The 24,647-nt window shown below is 41.2% G+C and overlaps 2 protein-coding genes across 3 annotated transcripts in view; both read left to right on the forward strand.

Moving 5' to 3' along the window:
* The first annotated feature begins 2,977 nt into the window (after positions 1 to 2,977).
* Positions 2,978 to 8,092, forward strand: trim105 (tripartite motif containing 105). Of its 2 annotated transcripts, XM_020614667.1 has the most exons (8): positions 2,978 to 3,131; positions 3,405 to 3,518; positions 3,672 to 3,979; positions 5,009 to 5,104; positions 5,731 to 5,964; positions 6,154 to 6,167; positions 6,290 to 6,405; positions 6,590 to 8,092. In XM_020614667.1, exons 3-8 carry the CDS (start codon positions 3,692 to 3,694, stop codon positions 7,147 to 7,149), a joined length of 1,308 nt encoding a protein of 435 aa, XP_020470323.1. In that variant the 5' UTR covers positions 2,978 to 3,131; positions 3,405 to 3,518; positions 3,672 to 3,691; the 3' UTR covers positions 7,150 to 8,092. The 2 variants fall into 2 exon arrangements, with proteins under 2 accessions (XP_020470323.1, XP_020470322.1); XM_020614666.1 differs by lacking the exon at positions 3,405 to 3,518.
* A 5,828-nt stretch (positions 8,093 to 13,920) lies between these two features.
* The window catches only part of flt4 (fms related receptor tyrosine kinase 4), a 40,266-nt gene continuing 29,539 nt past the window's right edge, over positions 13,921 to 24,647 (forward strand). The window contains 1 exon segment of the mRNA XM_020614612.1: positions 13,921 to 14,335. Coding sequence (XP_020470268.1) covers positions 14,173 to 14,335 — 163 coding nt within the window. The 5' untranslated portion in view covers positions 13,921 to 14,172.

Raw genomic sequence — 24,647 nt, forward strand, 5'->3', positions numbered from 1 at the left:
TGCGCATCTGGTGGCTCGACTGTGGGTTCCTGAAGCAGGTCTACGAGAGCCAATGCGAGCACCCACATCAGCTCCAGACGGCGGCTGGGAAATCTGGGCAGGAATTGCGCTTTGACATTTTAAAGTGCGGCGTCTATGTTACTTCATTTTCACTGCATAAAGACGTTTAATAAAATCCCACATTGTGTTCTTTAATTGACAGCGCAGCCTGGCACTGATTTTATTACATTTTGCAATTTTATTGTCATTTATTTGTCACTTTATTTCCAGTAAGGCTTTCCACTGTATTACTTGAAACCTGATGTTATTATTCATGAGTAGAATCTTGAATTTACAATTAAGGGTTGTAAAACCTATCCAATAATATTGCTTTATGTGAGGCTCCGGGTCACATAGTGATCTAACGTCGGCAATTAGATAAAAAGCATTAACGCTGCACTGCATGCAATGCAATGCAATGCCAAACTGTTGTGCAACAAGCCATTGTTAGTTACCTGCTCCAAATCCTAAGATATACTGAGCTGGATGGCCTTCAGCCTCAAGGCTGATTATTTATATATTGACAAAATTGTACAGTATCTCTAAGAAAAATTAAAAGCAAAGTAAAATAAAACTATGTATTTACCTCTCAAAACGCACTGAAAATGCTTAAGCAAAAATTACCTTGAAGTAAATGAGTCTTGAAAAATACTGTAATGAGAAGAATTTGCCATTTTAGCCCCTTGAAATGATTCCAGACTTGTAGATTGTTAATAGCAGATGCCCCGGGAAGGTTCTGAAGCACGGTCATGTGAAATTAGAAATCTACAAAGGAGCTTTAGCTGCTGCAAGAATGTTTGGTGATTTGGATAACCAAACAGAAGATCATGTCTCCCCTGAGCTTTGTTTGTGCACTTCCCTGGACCTGCTAAGAGTTGCTTTTCACTAGCCCATCCCAGATTTGTTTATTACTTAGAGCAAGATTGTATGAGGTGCCCGAATCCTGTTGGTGGGATTTTATTTGATGATACAATAATTGGTGCACTGATTACTCAGCAACAAAAACTACCCTTACTGACTGGGGTATGCTGCCTCTTTGGCTCAATTTAATTTTTCAGCTATTAGAGCCATCCTCCAGCCTCCACATGCACTGGGTTACTCAGCAGTCACAGGTGGCAGATTGACTTGCATTCATCACTGATAAGGGATTTGTGCTGTTGTTATGAACATGCTTATCTCCAACAGGTTCTGAAAAGTGATGAAAAAAAGCTTTGTTTTACTACTACCACACATCTTTGCGCAGTGAGATGCTCCAATCTTACCTCCTGATGTATATTTTTCTTTTTAAGACAAGGTCAATGCACTTACAAAAGCAAAACCGATGTGTGCCTAATCTTGTATCTCTGATAATGTTTTATGTCTACACACACACATGCAGACACGTTTGTTTTCATTGCTTGACTTTATCCCTCTACCTACATTCATCAGCCTACACACACACACATGCACACATGGTTGTTTTCATTCCTTGACTTTATTCCTCAACCTACATTCATCAGCCTACACACACGCACACATTGTACTGTATATAGGCTATATCAGCTGATCAGCCATAACATTATGACCACCTGCCTAATACTGTGTCACAGAAGTCAATGCAACAGTTGGTTGGTGCTGGTGTCACTCCGCAGCTCACTGTGCATCTTCTGTGAATCTGTTTGCTTCCATAGTTTTACTGTCAGGAAGGACACAAATGTGTCCACCATTCAGTGAAAAACTTGTGTAAAAGGAGTGAAAACTGTGGTCATGAGGACAAGTCATAGATAGATAGATAGATAGATAGATGGTAATATGGTAAAGGGGTTGCAATTATATAGTGCTTTTCTACCTTACCTGGACAAAGTGCTTTACAGATTCACCCACTCATCCATTCACTCACACAATGATGGCAGCAGAGCTGCCAATAGGAGCAACTCTAGTCAGGATCTGAGTTATTTTCTTTTTCTCTCATGGCTTTGGCTTAGAGGCGACAATGCTTGAATCAGAAGGTCAGTGTCACAAACTGGGGGTGTTTGTGGTATGCAGGGGTAAATCTTGAAATTTTTTAACAGGGTTGCCAGGTTGGGGCACAGAATCAGAGAGTGGTGGCACATTTGAAAAACATGTACAAAATAAATAAACCCATAGTTATATGAGATAATAGAGCATACATTATTAAGAATCAAACTGTAAAAATGAGACACACAGTGGTTTCTTTAGCTAACTTTGGCTGTGATCCTTATTTACTCCTGGCTGGGGACATCACTGCTGCGCAGTGCACAAAAAAAAATGCGCAATGCATAAAATAAAACTAATTTGACCAATAATAATTATAAAGCACCAGAAAAAATGTTAGTTGTATTTAAGGCAACAATATGTTATTGCTTTTCATTTTTAAAGCATTAATACTAAGAAGACTGAGAATGTACTTGGTAGGGAGGACATTATTGAGTTACATAATGGGATCCAGTGTTTTGAGGGTTTGACCTGCACTTGAGAATAAAAGCCAGGACATCTCAGCTTCTCCTGTACTGATTTTGTTAGTGCAATACTAAATTTCTGAACTGGCCCTTTAAGTCACATTCTAATGAAAGGATTTAGTTTTTCTTCACCAGAAGTATATTCTTGAAACGTATTGGGGAAATGGCCTTTCATTGTGACAATATTTTCAGGATCATGCACAAATAAAATTTAACTGAACAGATAAATAAAGTTTTAATCTATATAAATAATATAAATATAGAATTATGATGGCTATTTCCTTAGGGGCTAGTTTTGGGGGGATTGATTTTTTAAATCCTGGGTGCTGCCCTGCTTGTGGTAAGATATGATGAAGGAAGTAAAAACTGCTTAATCACGGCTTGCAGTGCAGAAATGTAGTTCTTCAATGCAGTGCCTTTACAAAGTGAAACATAAAATGTATTAAGCAGAGAAAAGAGCAATTAGGTTAACTGACTGAGGCAAGTACCCACAGAAAGCCCCGTTTGAGTCACGTGGGCCAATTAGAAGTGGCCGCAGTCAGCACATGCGCAGTACACGTGCAAGTGTTGTCCCATAATAGCTGCGAGCTCAGCATATTTGCTGCAGTGACTGCATATTTCTCCAACCAACAGGTGACGTAAATCTATTAAAGTGCTACCTTAACGTTTAATATTGTCATCGTAGTAAAGTTTTAGGTTGGTTTTGTTTATGTTACTGAAACAGGCCGAGTGCTATACGAGGCGCTAGCGGGCTTCAAGTAGTGTAAAACCAAACCAAACATCTGACCGAGCGTTGTTTTCACATTACAAATCACAAGCCAGTTTACAGAGTTCCCGTGGTGTATAATTTGATTTATATCCCCGGGCACTTAATAATGTTTACACTAGAACTGGTTGTCGTTTAAGCTTCAGGTTGGTGCTCAGTATACTCTAAAGAGCTAAGGGGAAGAGTGCCCCAATTTGTTAAGCGAGGGAAGGCGCGCGACCCCACTGCTGGATCCAGATTTAGACAGTGATTATGTAAGTCTCGCGATGAACAGCACAGAGTTGTTGCTCTATAGATTGTACTTTATTTCAGCCAAGTTAAAATTCTCGCCGCAAACTGTCTTAAGAACAGAAACTGTGTGCTCATTTTCCTCAAGGCTTTTGTTTTCACTCCCTCGGTGTCTCCAGATCCTGCAGAAGAGTCAGCCATGGCTGCTGCCCTTGTTGCCACATCCACCACCAAAGGCAGCCTGAGAGAGGACCTGACATGTGCCATATGCTGTGACTTGTTCCGGGAACCTGTCATGTTGGCCTGTATGCACCACTTCTGCAAAACATGCATCTCTAGGTACTGGAGAGGAACCCATGGGCCTGTAACCTGCCCACAGTGCAGGAGGGAGTTCAGCTCCAAGCAGTTTCAGACCAACTACCTAGTGGCTGCCATGGTTGAGAAGGTCAGGGCCACCACCTCGGACACTTGCATTCAGAACCTCCAGGTGAGGTCACACTTTCAGGTCTCACTTCCATTGCATATTTAACCATGGTCTTGTTGGCCGCCTTCCACATCTTTCATTCTTGGTCACACCTATAAAGTGTTTTGAATGTATGGCTTTCTTATGCTCCAAAGTAAACCGATCGATTAAAAATGAGCAACCCTTGACCTTTACAAGTCGAACAATAGTACACTAGTAGTCTGTATTGCAGTTTACATTAGTTTTTATTTCACTGTAGTTCCACCCTGAACATATCTGGCTGGAACCGCTCAGGCCAGAGTTCACTTCCCACTCCCTTTTATATTACTTTCCATGACAGGATATATGACTTAACTGCAGCAGGGGGCTAATACACACAGAAAGGTCAGACAAATAACACCTCTGAATTTTAGATTGCAAATAACACAAAATTTCTACAATAAATATTTAATAATTTAAAAATTTATTCTTTAAAAATTAACAATATGCAGTTGTATTACTGTGCCTCTCATACTGTGCCAGAGGTGTTTATTCAAGTATGTGGTTGTTTTGTTTTAACATTTTGGGAAGTACATTTACTGTCTTGCTGATTTACATGAGTAGACTACCATTCTTTTCAGTAACTATAATGTCCAAGCCGGCAGCCATTTAGCGTAGCTTAGCATAATGACCGTAAACGGGGGAACAGCTAGCTTGGCACCAACCAAACCTAATAAAAACCACCCATGACACCACTGAACTGATGTTGTGCCAGACCATTTCTTGGCCGGGGGTGGTGACTTCCTGCAGTCTGCTGGTTACCTGGCAACCTCATGTTGATGACACGAGTTTAGGAAAGTGAAAAAGCCTACCTAGTAAAATGTTGAGCTGTTCCCTTTAGACTAGTTTATGCTGCTTTTGTACTAGATTGCATCATATTAGAAACACATTGTTGTTTCTCTGGTCATTCTGTATTTGCACTTTCTCAGTTATTCATGAGTTCCTTGATTCTCTGAAACTCTGTAGATGTAGTTTCTGTTCCCACATTGATTTGACTGGCATGTTGCCGTACAGAAACAACTGAGAGAGACTTTGGAGGGCCATCGCCTTAGGAGGGACGACTACATCAGCAGTATTCACCGAGACAAAGACAAGATGGATACCATAAAGGTATACTCCTCTGCGCATCTCAAGGGATGGCAGCACTTAACAGATAAGAATGCACACGTCTCTCCGTAATGGCTGTTTGCAGTATATTGCTGTGCGTACTTATGCTGTTTGCAGATGTGGTAAGTGGCAGTTTGTGCTTTGATATGTTAAACATAATGGTTGTGTGCTTGGGTGCGTGAACGCCTTTCTAACCTCTGACTTAGCCGTGTGTCAACTATGCAGAGGAAATCCTTTTTCCTATACGGTCTCATTTGACATGACAAGGATTCTGCTATATTCGTATAAGCAGAAAGACCTGATGACAAGCCCACACATGCACAGTCAGAGGTGACAGAAACAAAAACGCATCTAATGTGTTTGAGCCAGGTGGAAGATATGAGCTTGAGTCTAGTTGTCCATACTGTGATGAGATGTAGAACAGGAAATCCTTTTGTTTTTGAACAGTCTGTAGTTGTAGCTGAAACATAGACACTACTTGTGCAAAAGCTATTTAATGGAACAAGCTACTTGGTATCTTAGCTAAGTCTTTACAATTTCTAACCAGTCGTTGAAAAGTGTGGTACTAACTAGAAAGCACCACATTATTTACTCTACCTGTATTGTCAATTCAATCGTCCCTGCTGCAGAGAGTCGGAGCAGATCTCCATGCTCATGTCAAAGGTGAATTCAGAGCACTCCATCAGATCCTGCACGATGAGGAGACCTGTATGCTGGAACAGATGAGGAGAGAGCAGCAGGAGGAGTTGGAGGAAATCCAGCGCCACCTGGAGGCCACTCAGGCAGCCGTGAGGGAGCTTGAGGAGAACATGAGAGCGCTACAGCAGGCTAGTGCTCCCACTGAGAACATGGTGCTGACTGAGGTGAGGTTTCAGCTCAAATAAAAAGGTTCATTGCTGACCTGAGTTTGTCTGAAATGTTAATGTCTTAAGTTGTGAACATGTAGGTCGCATTGGAATTTTACACAAAACCCAGCATGTTGTTGAATTTGGCACAAGTTTGTAACAACGGTCGATAATGTGATTTTCTTTTCTCCATTTCCTTCCCTCTAGCTCCCACAGCTAAGGTAAGTGTTAATGTCAGTGTAATGATTAATTTATTGCTTTTGGCATTTCTGCCTCCATTCAGTATCACTTGCACTGAGAATAATGATCCTAACTGAATGTATGTTTGCTTTGTTCCCAACAGGCCACTTGTGCTGGTGGATCGTGCCCCAGAGTTTGATATAAATGCTTTCATCAACAAATACATGGCTCCATTACAGTATATCACATGGAGAAAGATGTTCAAGTCATTGAAGCCTGGTAATTATTCACTAGACGCAAAAATATTTGAGCTAAAAACCGGATCTGCCTCAACAATGTGATTTACTATGGAAAAACTGTTAGGATTATATAAATATTGAAGTAGTAACAGAAAGACAGTGATGAATTCTCCTACAGAAAACATTTTCACTGCTATCTTTTAATTAATTATGTCACCCCAAAGGTCCTGCCCCATTAACGTTTGATGTCGAGACAGCGCACCCAAGCATTAGCATTTCCAGTGACAAGACCATGGCGGTCGAATGTGACAACATGACATCACATACGGAAAACGACAAGCGTTTCCTTCAGTGTGTTAATGTTCTGGCTGCTCAGGGCTTCCAGTCAGGCCGACACTATTGGGAAGTAGAAGTGGGCTCCAAACCCAAGTGGGACATAGGTGTGGCTTCTGAGGCTGTCAACAGGCATTCACGGATCAAGCTGAGCCCCGACAGCGGCTTCTGGACGCTGCGGCTGCGAAATGGGAATGAGTACTCGGCCGGCACCCAGCCCTGGACCGGGCTGCAGCTCAGCTCTTCCCCACAGAGAGTCGGGGTCTTCTTAGACTGCGAGGAGAGGAGGGTGTCCTTCTACAATGCCGACGATATGAGTCTGCTCTACTTGTTCACCAACGGGCCGATGGGCAAGGTGTACCCCTTCTTCAGCCCGTGCATTAGTGGCAGCAGCCAGAAGCCTCAGCCCATCAAACTCCTCCACTACCCTCCTGTTGCTCTGTCTGACTAACCTGACTGCAGTCAATCAGAGCTCTTCAGCATGTCCATTCACCTACTGACCAAAGGCTGTTAGAACTCAACTAGTAAAAGACAGCGCTGACATTGTTGCACTGTCATATCACAAGAGTTGAAAAGTTCAGTCAGTTCTTGTTTTCCAGTCCATCATGTGTGTATATCACTAGATGTTTCTATGTTCAATCTGAGATGAACCTTAAAAGCTTTGGAATATTATGAAAATCACCCTCCCGATCATTTTTTTAAAAATTCCATTGTACTATAATCGCTCTGAAGAGGCTCGTTCACTTTGCAATCAGGAGACAAAGAACCACTTCTCAGCCATTTTTGGTTGAGTAGTGTTCAGCACAGAAGCATCAAATTACATTTTAGGATACACTGGTTCTACACTGTGCATCCATATATCTATAATAGATGTAGATAGTTGACCTTTCAAATGATAATCTGAATAATCATCTCATCAAGTCAGACTGTCTGTAGGCTCACATGTAAAAGGGATTTTTAGGGACCATTGAGTTTAATCAATATGAAGGAATCATGCAGTTTTGTCTGAGATTTTCTATTTGATTAAAAGGTTTTTATATTTTAGGAGTTGCAAATTAAACTTTTCCTGTTCACTTTTATTTTAGATGCCTGCTCTCATTCCATGTAACTTCACAGCACCTTATGAGTGCTCTGACTTGTAGCAGCTCCTATTGATTACATTCATTTATAGACATTTATCTGCATGCGCCTAAATTTGAACCTGTGGTATAATGGGCTCAATTGTTAATGTGTTATGGCTCAAGGAAATACTAAAATGTTGACTGGTTTAGTCTGAAATATATGTCGCACGGTTGTCATTGCATGTTGATTACAATTTAAACATTTCTGGATATAAACCTGTACTGTTACTGTGAAAATGCTGAACAAATAATAAACCAAGTATCATTTTCTTTACTAAACTCTCAGGCTCCTTTTTGCAGCTGTGACACTGTGTACTTCCACAGCCTCATGTGAAATAATCAAGGATGTTATTAAGCATCATCAAAGCAGAATACACAATAATGAATGCTGTGGTTGATGAGTCACTAACAAGAGTGACGGCGGCGGGTGGTTGGCTCTCCTGCACCTGGACGGGAACTTTTGAATACATGAGCCATCTCTGACAGTTACACAGAAAAACTAGATGGGCTCTCGGTTATCTCTACAAACACAAGAGCACTGATGTCCTGTTTCCTCCTGCCAGGTGAAAGGTCAGATAAACAGGGCAACCTCTTGGCTGCTCGACAGGCTCCGGGGGCATGCTGGAGCAGGATGCTCCTGCCTCCGCTGCTGATTGGAGAGGTGACACAATGAGCTGTACCAGAAGGGGACCCTGTAGCTTTTCCTGCCACATGGGGATGGGTGCGTTAACAATGCAAGTGTCACTCACTTTGACCTGAAAATGCAGATTACAATCAACTCAAATCTACTGAGTTTAATAGAGCCTCAGCAATGAAAATGAAGAGGTTATGAGGAAATCTATTTATGTCCAAATATTACAGTTTTATCTGCATTATATTGTTGCTCATGTTAGAATTTGAAAGTATTCAGACCCTTTTATGATTGTTTTAACATGACACTAAGATTATAGTACTTTGTTGAAGCCCCTTTGGCTGCAAGTACAGCTTTGATTCTTAAGTCTCTACAAGCTTTGCACACCTGAATTTGGGCATTTATCCCATTCTTCCTGGCGGATCCTCTCACACTCTGTCATGTTGGATGGGGAGGTCAGGTCGCTCCACATATGTTCTGTGGGGTTTAAGTCTGGACTTTGTCTGGGCTCCTCAAGGGCAGTCAAAGACTGAGAGTGTGTTGCCTTGTCTGTAGGCTTCAGGCTGTTGTTTTGCTGAAAGGTGAACAGTCTCAGGTCCTTTTTGAATGGATTTTCCTCAAGGCACTTTCTTGGCTGCATTCATCCTTCCCTCAATTCACCTCCAACCATACTTCACCATAGAGAAGGTATTAGCAGACGATGATTAATGCCTGGTGCTTTGAGTTCTTCTCAAAGGGTTCAGTTTTGAGTCATCAGACCAGAGAACCCTTTTTCTTTAAATGCTGTTTTTCAAAGTCCAAGCAGCTGTCACGTGTCTTTTGTGTCTTCTGTCTGGCCAGTCAACATTAAGGTCTGGTTGATGGGGAGCCGCTGAAATGGTAGTCCTTTCGGCAGGTTCTCTCATCTCTGCAGAGGATTTATGAAGCTCTGTTTAGAATGACTGCTCAGTTCTTTGTCACCTCCCTGACCAAGGCCCTTCCTCCCCACTCGCTCAGTCTGGCTGGGCGGGGAACTCGAGGAAGAGTCCTAGTGGCTCCACATTACTTTCATTTAACAATTACTGAGGCCACTGTGCTCGCGGGAGCACTCTGAGCTTTAGAAGTGGTTTTATACCCTTGCCATGATCTATGCCTCACCACAGTTTTATTGTCTGACTCAGACTGCAGAAAGCTCCTTGGACTTGATGCCTTAGGTTTTGTCCTGACATGCAATGTGAATTGTGGGACTTTATCTTTCTAAGCTATGTCCAGTCAAGCAAACAGGATGCACCTGACCACAGTGTGGTGAGCCACCTCAGGGTATAAATACTGCTGCAAATGAGAGGTTTCAGTGTTTAGTTTTAATAAATTTGCTCAAATTTATTTTAAAAAGTTTCCACATTGTCACTGTGGGTTATACAGTGTAGACTGATGACCAAAATTACAATTTTATTCAATTAAGTCTACTACAAAGTGATGGGGTCTGACTACTTTGCTATTGCATGTATTATTATTTTTTATATTGTAATGAAATTAAATTAAATATCCCTTTTTGTGGTAAGTAGCTACATTAGCTGAGGTACTGATGTAAGAAAAAAAAACAGTGTTAATATTTTATTTTAACAATAAGAAAAGGACCTGCTGTAATATGAAATTTGTTGCTCATAGTGAAGAAGAGAGAGAAGAGTTATCACTTGACTGCAGTTCCCCTCAACTCTGTGGAGCTTTTCATCATCTTTCAAGTGATGATTTTAGGTTTCAAACACTTCTTACACATCTTTCAAGCTGTACCGATGAATATTATTTTCTTTAGAATTATTTAAAAAATGTCTCAGTGACATGACTCATTAGCTTTCTTTATATCAGCAGACAGCTGTTTCCAGGGCAAAGGCTCTAATAAATCCACATGTTCTGCCCCAAACAGCAGACAAAGTTAATGGGTTTGTGAACAAAGTGGAGCATTTAACAGCTAAAGAAGTAAAATGGACCTAAAGGAAATGTTAATGTTTCTTCGTAGCTTGAGGTGTAAATAGCAAACTCTTTGCTAACACATTTGGTATCAACTTTATAAAGTGATAATATATGAGTGTTGTGTTTACTGTTTAAAGCAGGTTTGAATAGACATAAGATCCTGTTCTAGTTAAATGAAAAGACTTCAACTCCAGGTACCATTTGCTCTGAGCTGCAAGGGGACACCATCACAGAGGAATTTATTCAGACTGCACGCCACTCAATAACTGATTGAGTAAATAATTTATATGAGATCAGTGCTGCTCCTTCTACTATTCAGAGGCACAGCTATAATCACTGACTGATAGCGAACATGACCTACAACTGATGACAAATCATGGCTGCCACAATCAAAACAAAACAAAACAGCCCTCTTGAACAGTGATGACTGCTTCAAAGTGGCTTGTCAGAGTGCAGTGGACTGTGCATGGGCTCATGGGCATGACTTCAATGAGAGAGCTGGACTGCATGCTTGCTCCACATCCTTCCTATGATAGTAGCTTTGGACCTGTAATGTGTTTCCTGACCTGAGGATGGGCCGGATAAAGTGCTGACACTTCAAGGACAAGTCCTTGAGTCCTCAGTTTTCTCACGGGAGTCAGTGAGATTATAAACTCAGACCTTTTCATCTGACACAGCAGCGGCAATAATGTTATCCTGCATAAGGGCTATTGTTTGTTATCACTGTTGCATACAATTTATTATTATATTGGCAGCTCAAGTGTTTTCATGCGTTTATGATATTATCTGTTTTATATTCGTAATGAGATTTGGTAACTCCCCGGTCAAAGCTTTGTCAGACTGTCAACACGATTTACTGTGTTTATTTTCCTCTTAAGCCAAGAACGCGGCAGGGGAACATTTTAATTACAACCATTCAATCACAACATTGTGTTTTAGGGTCAAAAATGTGGATTGCCCTAAGGAATCTGGGGGGAAAAAGCATGCCCAGAATAACATGGAGTGATCTTTTGACTCCATGTTATTCCACAAAGTCTTGATGTTAGCTTTTTCATAGCTCAGAAATCAGTGAGAATAGCAACACAATCATATTGAGAAAAAAATATTATACATATATATACTGTATGTATATATGTATGTCCACCGCTGCTGTTTGATGGCTGAATTGGTTTTCAAATGTTCTGAAGGCACAGGTAGGAAGGAGTCTGGAGTCAGCCAGCATTACTGTTGCTGTAATGGATGTCCAAGTGAGCTACAGTGTGCTATAGATTTGATTTGACTTCCCAGCACACTCCTGGTGCTGAAAATTGGGGTTATCTGGGATTGATTATACTGGTCTGAGTGGGCCTGCTGGTTCCTTTGTGGCTCCACAAGAGGTTTGACTGGGCCTAGAAGCTGCAGCTACATCAGATGGTTAATGAGTGAAATGTGCCCGTGCCAGATACTCTGTGTGTGTATGTGAGCACTTATATAGCTATACATTGTGAAGACCAGTTTGAATTTTAGCAAGGATGTTTAGGAAAAGTGAGTACATTCTGGCCATTGCTTACTGTCTGAAACACCTTCAGAGACAGCTGAGACTTGGCTTTAGGGTTAGGCATCCAGTTGTGATGGTTAAGCTACAGGCTAAGGAATTCATTATGTACAATCAGCTGAAAAATCTTATGTGCGCTTCATCATCAAAGTGCCCACTTCTTGTACTATCTTTGATTTTTTTTTAATGGTGCATGGGTTTTCATTCTTTAAAATCCCTCCCTGTAAAATACATCGGGACTTTGGTCATGTTGTGCTCTTAGTATGTGAATTTCATCGACATTCTGAGGACTCCCTGAAGGGGAGGAATGTCAGGGTGGAGGGGGCTGGGAAGGGTGCATGTAGAACTCTGGTCTGGAGGCATCTTTACATCTGACCCTTTGTGAGAATTATTACAAACTCTTAATAGAGAGCTATTCCCATGACTCCTCAGCTCAGATTTGCCTGGAAAAAATGTGTCCATAAGCACAAATGATTAATTTTTTTTACCTGAAATTAATGACAAACATCTGGCCTGAACATATCAAAATTACACTAGAGGCATGACTAGTAATTGAGAAACCCCATATTTTAACTGGCATAATACAGACATTAAAGCGCCCATGGCACCTTCTTTTCCAGCCATTTAATGTTTAATCTTGGGTACTACCTGACATGTTCAAGTCAGAATATGAAAGTGGGCAGCACGACAAACTGCTATAGTATTAATTAACTTGAACTTCTCTTCCATAGATAGGTAAACAATGGTATATGTACCGATGAAAAGAGATGTGTAACACTAAACAAAGCAAGTAATTGAGAAACCCCATATTTTAACTGGCATAATACAGACATAGTAACTTCTCCAGCCTTACAACAATTCTCTCTACAAAAACAAGGCATTAACAACATGCAACATGTGTTTTTTTTTAACTTACTGTTAAGTCCCGCCAAGTAGTAGAAACATCACTCCCTTTCAAGTAGCTCCAAGGTCAGTAAATCCAACCAGTGGTCGCTGGCCTCAACAGGCAAAACAAACAGGTACTCTGCTCCAGGGGAATCCAGGGATGATTAGCTCATCACTAAGCGTCACAGGGCACTTCACTGGCTGGTTGCTTGTAGGTTAGACCTGGTCAGGTAAAACAACAAGTCCCTGTACAGGAATATTCCTGGACATGCAGTAACCTCAGGCCCTGGATTTTTCTCCACATCCTCTGGTCACAGTGCGGTTGCAGGAGGTGAAATATATCCACAAAACTGCATGCAGTTGAAAAATTCTGCTTTTAAAATGGGACTGGTGGATGCCAGGCAAGCTCACATGAATGAACAACTGCCTGGAGAGTATGACCATTCAAGGAGATCCTTAAGCTGCCATGTAAGAATTCACATTGTTAGAAATAAATTCTCATGAGCGAGAGTTTGCAAGACATGTATAAACTGAGTTGCTTCTGCATAGAAGTACTAGAACATGTGCACATCTCATTTTTTGAGCTTTAGGTCACATTTAAGATGATCATTCACTGTTTCACATTGCAGATAAGTCAGAAAACAAGGAAAAGCATGTCATGAGTACCTTAAATATACCATTTGAAGGACTAAAGACAGCTGAGCACAGAAGAAAATATCATGCAGGAATATTCTTCTAGGCTGTATGTCTTTGTTCTGCTTTGCTGTGGTATTTGTTTGCTTCCTGTGGTGCCATTGCTGCATTCCTGTGATGACTTTATAAGAATTTTTGATGGCATTAGGGTTACCTGCTGAGCTATATGAGTGCCAGGAAGCATTTAATTGCTTGAAAAAAAATCCATGAAACGAAAATCAATATTAAACTGTTTTCACCAAAGCAACAGATGGGAAAGGGCCGTTCCTCAACAGCACCTTCAATTCTGTCACTGAGTTTACAGCTGTACTTTCAAAATTAGCCTAATATAGGTTTCCAGCACAGAGGATAAAACAAATGCAAGATTTGTCTTGGATGTTAAGGTCACCCCCCCCAGACACACACACACACACACACACACACAACCCAGCTTGAACTGGATGGATTGTGTGGCTGTGCACGGCTTCCAGTCACGAGCAAAGGAAAGGGAAATCATTGTAAATCCCATTCAATGCCTGATGCATCCTTTTGACAAAAAGGGAAAAGACAGTTTTTTTGACCATTTCCCTCAGTGTTCGGCTCTGTCCTGTCTGTGAGTACAGATAGGTTCTTCATCGACTGGCCGAGGTTCACCTGAGTTTTTCCCGTCCACGGACGTTCATGCAAAACACCTCTCCAGTGTCTCCACCGGCATTAAAACTAACGCGTTTTATTATTTTTGTACATCGCTCAAGCTTCCTGCACTTCTGGGCTGGAGATCTGGAGATGAAGACAGATTTTACGACTTTCTGTCGGATTTGGTTTGGAATAGCACATGCCTCAGGTGAGGAGACTTTTACCACGAGTCTGAAAGTTTTGAGCACTGAGTTCGCTGTTTACTCTGACTTTCAGGAAATAATTGATCCGTGTCAGGTTGCGGTATTAAATGGAAGCCAGGAAGATCCTGAACTCAAACTTTATAAAAAAAAATTGTATTTCTGCTTTATTTTTAAACTACCGAATCATATTCAGTTAAAAGTCCTTTCACTTTAGCCCATTGTGAACCCCAGCTGTTTGTAGTCACAGTTCATAGGATTTTTCTGTTCTTGACCAGAGGACAACGCACAATTAATCACTCATACATGACTAAATGTTTGCCTCTTTGTCTCTCAGTATGGGACCTAGTAAGTTTCATTCAGATAGGCACTAGGGGGAGGTATGCTGTTGTTGTGTTTGATAAATACACAGCTGTTATTTGATGATGCAAAGATAAGCAGATTTTGTTGTGAGTGAGTTTCCATCACAGTGTATGTAGTCCTGTGTAGGTCATATATTTTGGAGACAGTGAAAGAGAGTTGGCTCAATTGGACCTATGTCCTCCTGATGAGTGGACCTCTGTAAAGAAAGTGGAAGGTGAGATACTGCCACTTAACATTCAGTACGAACCAAGAAACACTAAATCATTTAAAGCAGGTTGTTTTGACTGCAGTACTCTGATTGCTACCTGGCATTATGGCTGGGATGTTTCTCGCTCATTTCATAAATATCACTGAGCTGTGCTCAGTTATCAGAGGGACAGATATAACTGGTGACTCAGAGAGAAATGAGTACTAATGGCATCACAGAATCCATCTCAGGGGGATCATTGCTCCCAGTAACAGTTAGCATTATCACCCCTCAGTCATGAGAGATTTTATTATGTGCGACAAATGGCTTTTGTGAAAACTGAGTCTGAGGTCCCTCTCTTCCTTCCCCCTGTTAGTTTAAAGCTCTATCCAAACCTTTGAAGAATAAATCCACACTGAGTATCTCTGTCTGACACCTCTGTCATCACACAAACGTGATGTGCCTCTTAGGGTCTGTGTGGTCTTATCTGTAGAAAGACTTCTGTGCAGCACTGACAGTTCAACCATACAGGCCCCCAGTCTTTCTCAGCTGATGCTGATAAGATGTACAATAGAGAGAATCTCTAGCTTCATATCAGATACATTTTTCAATTACAGCCTCACAGTGAAACTGAGTACCACGCCGAAGCAGGGAGATGAAGGAAAAAGAGCCATGTTCTAGCTCTGTACTGCAACTTTGTCTCCATCACTTCAGAATGAAATTTGTATTATGATAAGATGTTTATTGGCTCACATGAGGGAAAATATGGTTTTCAATGTACAGTGAAATGTACAATTCATTAAATATTTATTTTCTCCATGGATTCAGAGACAGCTCCAAAATAGAAAAGGTGGATCTGGAAGGCAGCATTAACACTGTAAGTGTAGATTAGACTTGTTATCTCTCAATTAATATCTAAAATTCTCAGATTTGTCTGAAAGGGTTTTTAATCCCTTTTGCACCCATAATTTCTTTCATTAAAAATAAATATGTGGCATTTAAAAGATTCTTCTGAGACAGTGCGATGCAAGCACGATGAGAGCGCTGGCTTCCCATTATTATGATCATAGGGGAAGCTTGGAGGAGAGTGTAGTGCAGACCTGCCAGCCCAGAGGTCATTGTCATTTTATGGGTGGAGGATTTAATTTACGCAGCAGCTGCATTTATGGAGCTTCATGTTTTCACCACAAGTCTTTTTCTTTCATTTCCCTGTCACAATCTGGCTTTGCTCTGAATTATTGTGGTTGCAAAATATTACACAGCTACAGAAGGTCTGTCTTATTTAAAGAAGACATCTGATGGAACTTTTCTGATTAGTTTTGAAGTGAATCACTGATTTATTCATCTCCTGTTAATTTCCTTATTTTTGTTGCCGCATAATTAGCTATTAAATTTATAAAAGCTATATTCAAAAGCAGCGAATCTTATTTTTTTCTAAAGCTGAACTCTAGAGCCAAATGCTCCTTGGCTTGCTTTGTGTAGTGCTGATATTGCTTTTAGCAGAGTTTTCTGTATGCATACCTCCGCCTGATCAGATCATCTCAGAAATCTGACTCTTCAGCTTTGAGTATTATTCTAGTCGTCCACTTGGAGAGGGTGAGTTGTTTTAGCCAACAATAGCCCCCAATTCTCAGAGCTGGTCTCAGGATTCAACCTCAGGACCCTTGGTGTCTGTCCTTGAGTAGCTTGTTCTATCAGCTCGAGAGCAGCTCGGATGAGAGAGGAATGCTGATGCTGCTCCGCGTGGGAAGCTCTTTGCTACAAAAGTCCAAATAAATGGGTGCCTCACTCATCGCTGGCGTGGAGTAGCTAGGCTCCCTTGCACATTTGGATCTCTGGTCATTCACTTTCTGATCATGCTAAAGGCACCTGCACCCCAAATATGACTACAGTTGAGAGATACTGTAAGCTTTCACCACCAGCAAAGCCAAATGTGTATTTAAGTTGGTGGTTGCCGTGGTATTTTTGTTTTCATATTTCTGAGTTCTCCATGTGTCAATATGTGACTGCTGGTTTCAGCAAGTTACAGAATTTTCTGGACACAACCTCTCCAGTTCTTTGTAAAAGTGTGGTTGGAGGAGGTTTCTGAAGCTGGTTGTTCATTTGACAAGCAGTTCTGATGAAGCACATTGGTAGCTTTTGTCTTGTTATGATGGCGAGCTCTCTAATTGCTTGACCCACCACCACAAAGAACAATTAATGTAACCGTTTCTCTGAAACTAGTCTTTTACTGTCAAAGCCCCACTTGCCTGTTAAAGAGTGAGTATACACAGCAAGTGTTTCATATGTTTTAAAGGTGCCCCTTCAGGGTCATTCTCTGTGTGCCTACTGTGCAAATGAAATGTTAGCCACAGCAGGCTCCCATTTTGCTCCGTTCCTTTTTCTTATCATTCTTAAAACACTCTCCTTCGGGAGGTTTAACAGATTGATTTTTTTTTTTCTCTTTCTGTCTTTTCTCCAATGTTGACATAAGAGTTCCATATCAGCTAAGCACAAAAAAAAGCTTCAATCATCGAGTACTTGAACTATAGAACGACTCTGAGTGTAGGCTGTTAACTCCTGCATGAAGGGGTGAGAATGTGCACAATTATACTTTCGCCCGGAAGATGAAATATATGCCATGTTGCTGCTGCTGGGCAGCTAGTACCTAGTGGATTTGGTTTACCTACAAATTGGGGAGTCCAGAATAAGTAGGGGATTTGAATACCACAGCTACAAATACCTACCTCGGTGAAGACTTGTGATATGTTAAAGCAAGGCTAATAATATAAGATTCAGCAGCTGTAACAGTCAATGAAAACATTATTGTAAGCAGCATTGTGAGACACTGGAGGGAAATTGCATTGTGGCATCTGCTGACTTTATTGACTGTCTCCTCTCACTCTGAAGGCACAAACAGCATCCCGGGGTGGCTGTTACAAAGAAATTACAACACTTCATTGTGTTTGTGTTGCTTAGAAGCAAACATCATGTAGAGCAGTTAAGGAGTACCACCATCGCTATTAGGTTCACGCTGTTGCTCAGTCTGTGTATTAGAAGTCTGTGTAGCTTTTTATTGGTCACTCATACCTTCTGCCTTGTCATTGGATGTTGCGTGAGGTCCGTGGGAAATTGCCGGGTTCCTTCCCTTCAGGCGTTCAGCACCATAACTGCTGACCTGACACTCCTTTCTTTGCCCTTGATTTCTACAGCGGCTTAAGCTGCTGCAGACTGATTTAGCTCACTGGGACATCTGACATGGAGACTTGTTTATAGCCCGAATCACCAGGGATTAGGTAACAAGCACAATAATAGGGCTCCTAAAAGTTTGGCCTCTAAACAGTCACAGTGGGAGTTTTAGGAGCATGGGAGCCCTCACAGCAGGCCTAGATGGTGCTAAACTTTGCACAGTTAAAACATTTCTCAACAGGAGCTAGGGCTCAGCATTTACCAAAAATATGCTTGGTTCCCTTCTTGGCAGGGAAAACCATTTCTCAGTAATAAATATGATGATATGCGCAAAACAGTTTGCCACAGAGGAAGAGCTTGGGTTGTCCGGTGTGCCTGTGAGGCAGGCACAGGAACACTCAGTCAGGGACAGAGATTTTAAACATAGGAAGCAGGCCCAGATGGCTTGTTGCTGCCCTTAATACTGTACCCCTCCTCTGGCAGGAAGCTGGAAAGACCTAACTCCTCCAAATGTGGAGAGGACAGGGACACAGTGTGGATGTATCCTTCTCTGTAGCAACAATGAAATCAAAGCTGGGCTGCCAGTCAGTCCGTCGCCCGGCTTTGGCCTGGCCTTGTGTCCAGATGACAGAGGAAGTGAACTTTATTTCTTTCAGAGAGAGAAACAGTGAGAGAGGTGGGGGAGTATGTTATAGCCTGAGGCTAGCTGACTCCACATCCACAGAGCAGGTCTGCTCCGTGGCCTGCCTGGCCTCCTATCCCTTCCCGGACATACAAAGCTATTTCAGAGCACCCTAGCCTTGGTCCTTTGCCAGATACTGTGTCACTAAAATAACCAAGTTCTTCTGTCACCTACATTTTGCTCTTTCACCTTAGGAACTCACAGAAAAATGTACATTCCAGTTATTACATTTGCTGTCTCCAACTGTGTTTAACCCTTTTAGTGTCTGCTGAAAGGAAGTAACAACAGTCTGTACAGTGTAGGGTAATTTAAACAGCTTTCCAGGCATTTCACTCATTTATATAGTATATAACCACACAGCAACAACACAAGTCCATAACTACAATGTCTACATCTGTGATCTTTTGATCAACTGCCATGTTGCATCCGTTCTGCAAAACCAAGACTCAGAGAAAAGCTTTATTTCTTTACACAAGGTTCCTCTTTTCCTGTTCTTGTCATGTGGCTCATCAGAGACAAAACTACAGAGGAGCGAGGAAACACTTAACAGCAACATCTCCACGGTTCATGAAAAAGTGAAGTGCAACATGTTCAAGAAAACAGGAAATTTGCTCACGGTGAAAAACATCTCGCTGCCTTTCACACAAGTTTTAATGTGCACTGTGTCGTGCCTGTGAACGAGGAGCTCTCGTACTCGTGCACTTTTGATGCTCTCCGCTCCTGCCTGTCTTGTGTCTGTCTGCTTGTCAGAGAAGCTTTGCATTTCTAACTGGCTTAGGCAGCTAGGCTTCTTCCCCAGTGTGAGTTTGATTTATCTATACTCAGCAGGTGTCCTTCATAAGCTGGGAAGTCCTGTTTCAGTGCTCCCTGCCTGTGACAAAACCACCAGTATGAGCCATGAAGAGAGCTCGGCAAAGAAGAAGATGAACACACGTATGCAGAGGCATTTCATTTTGGTTAAAGATGTGCTATAGAGTATACCACTGCACACCCACTAACCTCAGCAGCATTATAGTTCATTCAAGGCCTCAGGAAACAAGCACATAATGTATTTTACCAGAAACTACAAAATCATTGCCTCTGTAACTGTGCAGAGCTGTTTGGAAATTTTCATTATTTCTTGTTTATAGCATGAAAAAAGCGAGAGGTCACTGGAGTGGTGTTATTTTAAGCAGTCATATCCTTTATGTTCATAGGCATACACCATCAGGAGTGGAAACAAGTGATTTGAGATGCACATTTGTGTGTGTGTTATAAAGATGGGCTGCAGTAGATTTTCCTTTTTTCATTGCTTTGTAGGACATTTGCCCTACAAACATAGAACAACATCCCTGAACACATTAAAACAACATGCTATGTGTCTTGGTATGGTTTTGCATTTTTAGTGCAAAGCACAAGCATGATAGAGAACCTGACTGCCGGCTTCAGTGTTCATCTGATTTACAGGAGTTTTTAACTTTTCCAAATAAATCACATATTTTTAACATTATTCATTTCACATTGTCAACATATTTCACAGTATTAACTGTTGCAAAACCTTTCTGAGTGCAGCCATCCTCTGCACCTCTTGGCATTCTGACCCTTCAAATCTAAATAAAGAGATTCTGAAGAGGCATGCTGTTTACACATTTCAATTGACAAGTAGCTGGTCTTACATATTTCCTCCCAGTTGACCAGGGGTGTGGAGCTAGCACATCAAAGTACAGCCTGATGATCATGTTGAGTGAGCAGACACAACTGTCTTTGAAAAATTCTAACTTCTGGCACCTAGCTCATATATACATCTGGCACTTCCATCATGACAGAGGCATGCAGCACAGAAAAGGCAGACCAGCTGTGTGATTCCATATGTCTTATGTAGCAGTGCCTATACTGACATGGCTGATGTGTCTGAGAACAAGACCCGCCAAACTCTATTCACTGCCTCATTATGTGAATCACATTTTAACTACCAAAGCACTAATCAGTTCCTCTGTTTTACTGCTGTTTAAACATATGTCATCTTGAAAAGATGTTTTAGGCCACTCAAATGTTAATGTTTGCTTGGTGCAGCCAGCAGGACCATGGGTTTCCACAACAGAGAAACCACATCTCTCAAAAACAAAATAGTTTTTACAAGGGCATGTTCACTGAGCTGTGCCTTTGGGTCATGTCAGATTAGTAAATGTTAAATTCATAATTACCTTTTTTAACAATCCATAGTGATCGTAATGTCAGCTACGCAGTTGGAGTTGTTGTTATTTGAAGTGCCTGAAATGTAGAGAATTGACTAGAACATAAGTCCTTACTGCCCGAGACTGTAGTTTATCTGCCTGAAGGGTTTTACAGCTTCATCTAAATGTGTGTGTGTGTGTGTGTGTGTGTGTTTATGCCTTGTATAATCATGATGACAGAATTAGTAAATCAACTTTGAAAATTCTTTATTTTATCTTTGTGGTGCAGCTTTTTGTTGGCAGAAACTAATCACCCAAAGCTGGTGCTTATCTCTGCACCACCAGCTGGAATGCATGGGAAAAGAGGGCTCAAATATTTTTTTGGCTCGTTGCCCGCCGTGTTCACATTTGTAAGGTGGTTGCGAAGAGGCCAGTCAGCAGTCATTCTGAATAGATGTTGATCTGTTGTCGTCGTTGGCGTGGCAGCCTGGCCTGAGAAAACATAATTTTTGGTGCATCAAATCAGTGTGTCAGCTACAGTCCTTTTACTTTACTAGTATTGTATCTTGGCCTGTGCACCTGATGCAAAGAGGTTTGTGAAGAGGTACATACACTTTTCTCAATGTATATCACATTTGCAACAAATTGCATGCAGTGATGGATCACTGAGAATAGTTACTAACCAGTTGATGAGATATTAAACTGTATTTTTTTTTTATACACTGAGTTCAGCGTTGCATCAGGCTTCCTGAAGCTGCAGCCTTGTGTACAGAAAGGTAACACAGTCTCCTAAAACCAAAGCAGCTGCAGCTCTCCTTATTCTCTGTCCACTTATTTTATCTGTTTGTGCTGACTGTCCTCCAGCTGAAAGAGCTGTTTAGGAACAAAGCTTCTACAATAAATATATAGAGACTGTGAACCTTCACTGTTTAATGCATATAAAGATAAACGAGTTAAGTGAGTGATAACAGTCATAACAGTCAGTCATGAAACACGGGTCACAGCAAATGTGTTTATTATCATGACAATGTATGGTATCGGTCAGGAACTTAGGTATTTGCTTCACATTTCTAGCAACGTGTGATTTTAATTATATTTGACAAAATGCAAACAGTTACTAATGGATTTATATATATATTCAAACCATTTATGGAGCTGACAGACCATCAGGCCTCCATATCTGGTGTCTCATAGTTTGGAAACAGTGTGTACGTTATGCAGCAGTCCATATGGAAGATAGTGACATCTGGCACCAAACATTTTATCACTATGAAACATGGGGAAGGAGCAGCTCCTGGAGCGTCACTGGTGAGAGTCACCTACAACGTGTAAACCGCCCTCTTCCCTCTCATCAATCTGAAGTGGTCAAACAGCAGGGAAGTCAGAGGCACATGTTATGTTAGGACTTTGTGGCACCTCCTTCAGCAGTTATGACAGAGCCACTTAGATCCAAAGTTTTGACAAATAATGTGGCTCACATTAGCCTCAGACTCACCCTGGAAATAGACCGTGTCAGGAGTGCTGAGCTTAGGGGACACCAGCACATTTGTCATGGATTGTATCAGTTTGAATGATTTGTGAAATGTTTTGTTGACTTCAAAGAGCTCTTAGCTTGACTCCAAGTGGGTGTAATGGCTTCTTTTCCCTCTGGTGTGTCACTGCACCGTGATGGATTTATCAGTTTAGAGTATCCTACTATACTGGACGGTGGAGTGTTTCAAATAGCCAAACCACAAGTCTTCCCTTTATGGTTAATGCTCCAGGGTTTCCTCCCGCATACTGTATACCTGATGTTTTGTCTCTGTCCTGACATTTTAAATAGATTTACAATTAGCATTCTGTCAGTCAGCGTGCAGGCTTTCAGCTATATTTAGCTCCGAGCTCGTCACTTTGTCACTTTTCTTCAAGACTGAACTCAAGGAGATGGACTCTGGTGTTCTCCTCTGTTAAAGAGTAGATTTATAGCAGAAGTATGTTCTGAAAATAGTGAAGGTGCGAGCTGTCCTGACAGGATATTTCTTTCACACTTTCCTCTTGTCTGTACCAGCTCCCTGTGACCCAGTCCGCTGGCTTCACAGCATTTCATTTGTGAGGAAGCACAGACAAAACTGTGATGTGTTGTGGTGATGGGAGCGAAGCCGCTGGCAGGTTCACATCTCAGCTGAGACAATAGCATGTTGGGGAAACGCTGCTTCTCCTGTGGGACATAGTTAAAGATTTCTGAAAGAGTAGGGAAGGAATACCCTGCTGGGAGCCAAGCTGGGAAGGATTCATGGACTGCCGCCACTTCCCAGTTCAAACTCCTCAACATGTTTGTTTTGGGTCAGAACGGCAATATTAGCTGTCCTAGTGCGCAGTTATCAAAGTGTTACTTTGTGGGCTGCTTGCGGTTTTAAAATTAGCATATCTTTTAATATCCGCTCAGAGAGAAACAGATGTCGCTTGATGGTTTTGTTCTGTCAACTGTGATTCCCGGCAGAGATGAACAAGGATATTTGACATGTCAATCCAAATTTTATTAGCTAAAAGAAAATAAGCGGGTCACCACCAGCAATAGTAAAACACATAGGAGTAGTTCAACCTTTGGGTTGGGAATACATGTATAGTTACTGCTTTATTGATACCACTCTCATATCTTATGTCAAATATTAAAGTTAAAGCCAAATGGTTAGCTTAACCTAGCATAAAGACTGGAAACAGCTAGTTCTGTCTGAAGGTAACAAAACACACTTGTTTAATCTATACATAAACTGACATTTCATTGCACTAGGTCAAGAAATAGGTTATTCCAGCACATAACATTCACAGTGTGTTGTTGTCATACTTATACTTTCACAGTTACAACAACTACAACAACATATAAAGTGTTAGTTTATGAGCTTTAGAGCTGCTATTAAGTGGATTTTGTTACCTCCAGACAGAGCTACACTAGCTGATTCCTCCTATTGTCAGTCTTTATAAGCTAACTGGCTGCTTCTAATGAATAAAGACCAGAGAGTGGTATCAGTTTTCTTATCCAACTCTGAACAAGAAATCAAATATGTGTCTTTTCATAGGTGTCAAACTATTTCTTTAAATAAAGGTAATTGAATCTATGTATATTGAATATAATGTAATCATACCATTATACATACACTGACCAGCCACTTTATTAGGTACACCTGTACAATTGTATGCGATTCATGCAACTCTTCTGCCTTAACATCTGTGTTTATGAAGCTAAAAATATTTGTTTTTGGTGAAATTGTCATAGATGTAAAAATTCAATTATATGTTTACTGTTGAGATCATTGTTAAAGGTCTTGTTGTACTGGACTACATTATATTCAGACGTGTTCCTAATATTCTGACTGTCTCATGTACTTAGCTGGGGAGGACAAAAATATAGAGACCCCTCTAAACATAATGCAATCCAGTACAACACCACCTTTAACTATGGCCTCAATAATAAACATATAATTGAATTTATACATTTATGACAATTTCCTTTGACACTGAGCTTCATAAATAATAAAGTGGCCGGTGAGTGTATCTTATTATATATACACATACTTAAAGGAAAACTGGACAGTAAAAACATCGTCTTGTGGCAAAATCTGACATTTCTAATACTTTGATTTTACTGTATTCAGGACTGTCCACTCAAATTTAAGGGTATTTTTGAGTCCATACATCCATCCATTTTCCTCCGCTTATCCGGGACCGGGTTGCGGGGGCAGCAGTCTAAGCAAAGATGCCCAGACTTCCCTCTCTCCAGACACTTCCTC

The sequence above is a fragment of the Monopterus albus genome, unplaced genomic scaffold (assembly GCF_001952655.1).
Source record: "Monopterus albus unplaced genomic scaffold, M_albus_1.0 scaffold148.1, whole genome shotgun sequence".
NCBI classification, from domain to species: domain Eukaryota; kingdom Metazoa; phylum Chordata; class Actinopteri; order Synbranchiformes; family Synbranchidae; genus Monopterus; species Monopterus albus.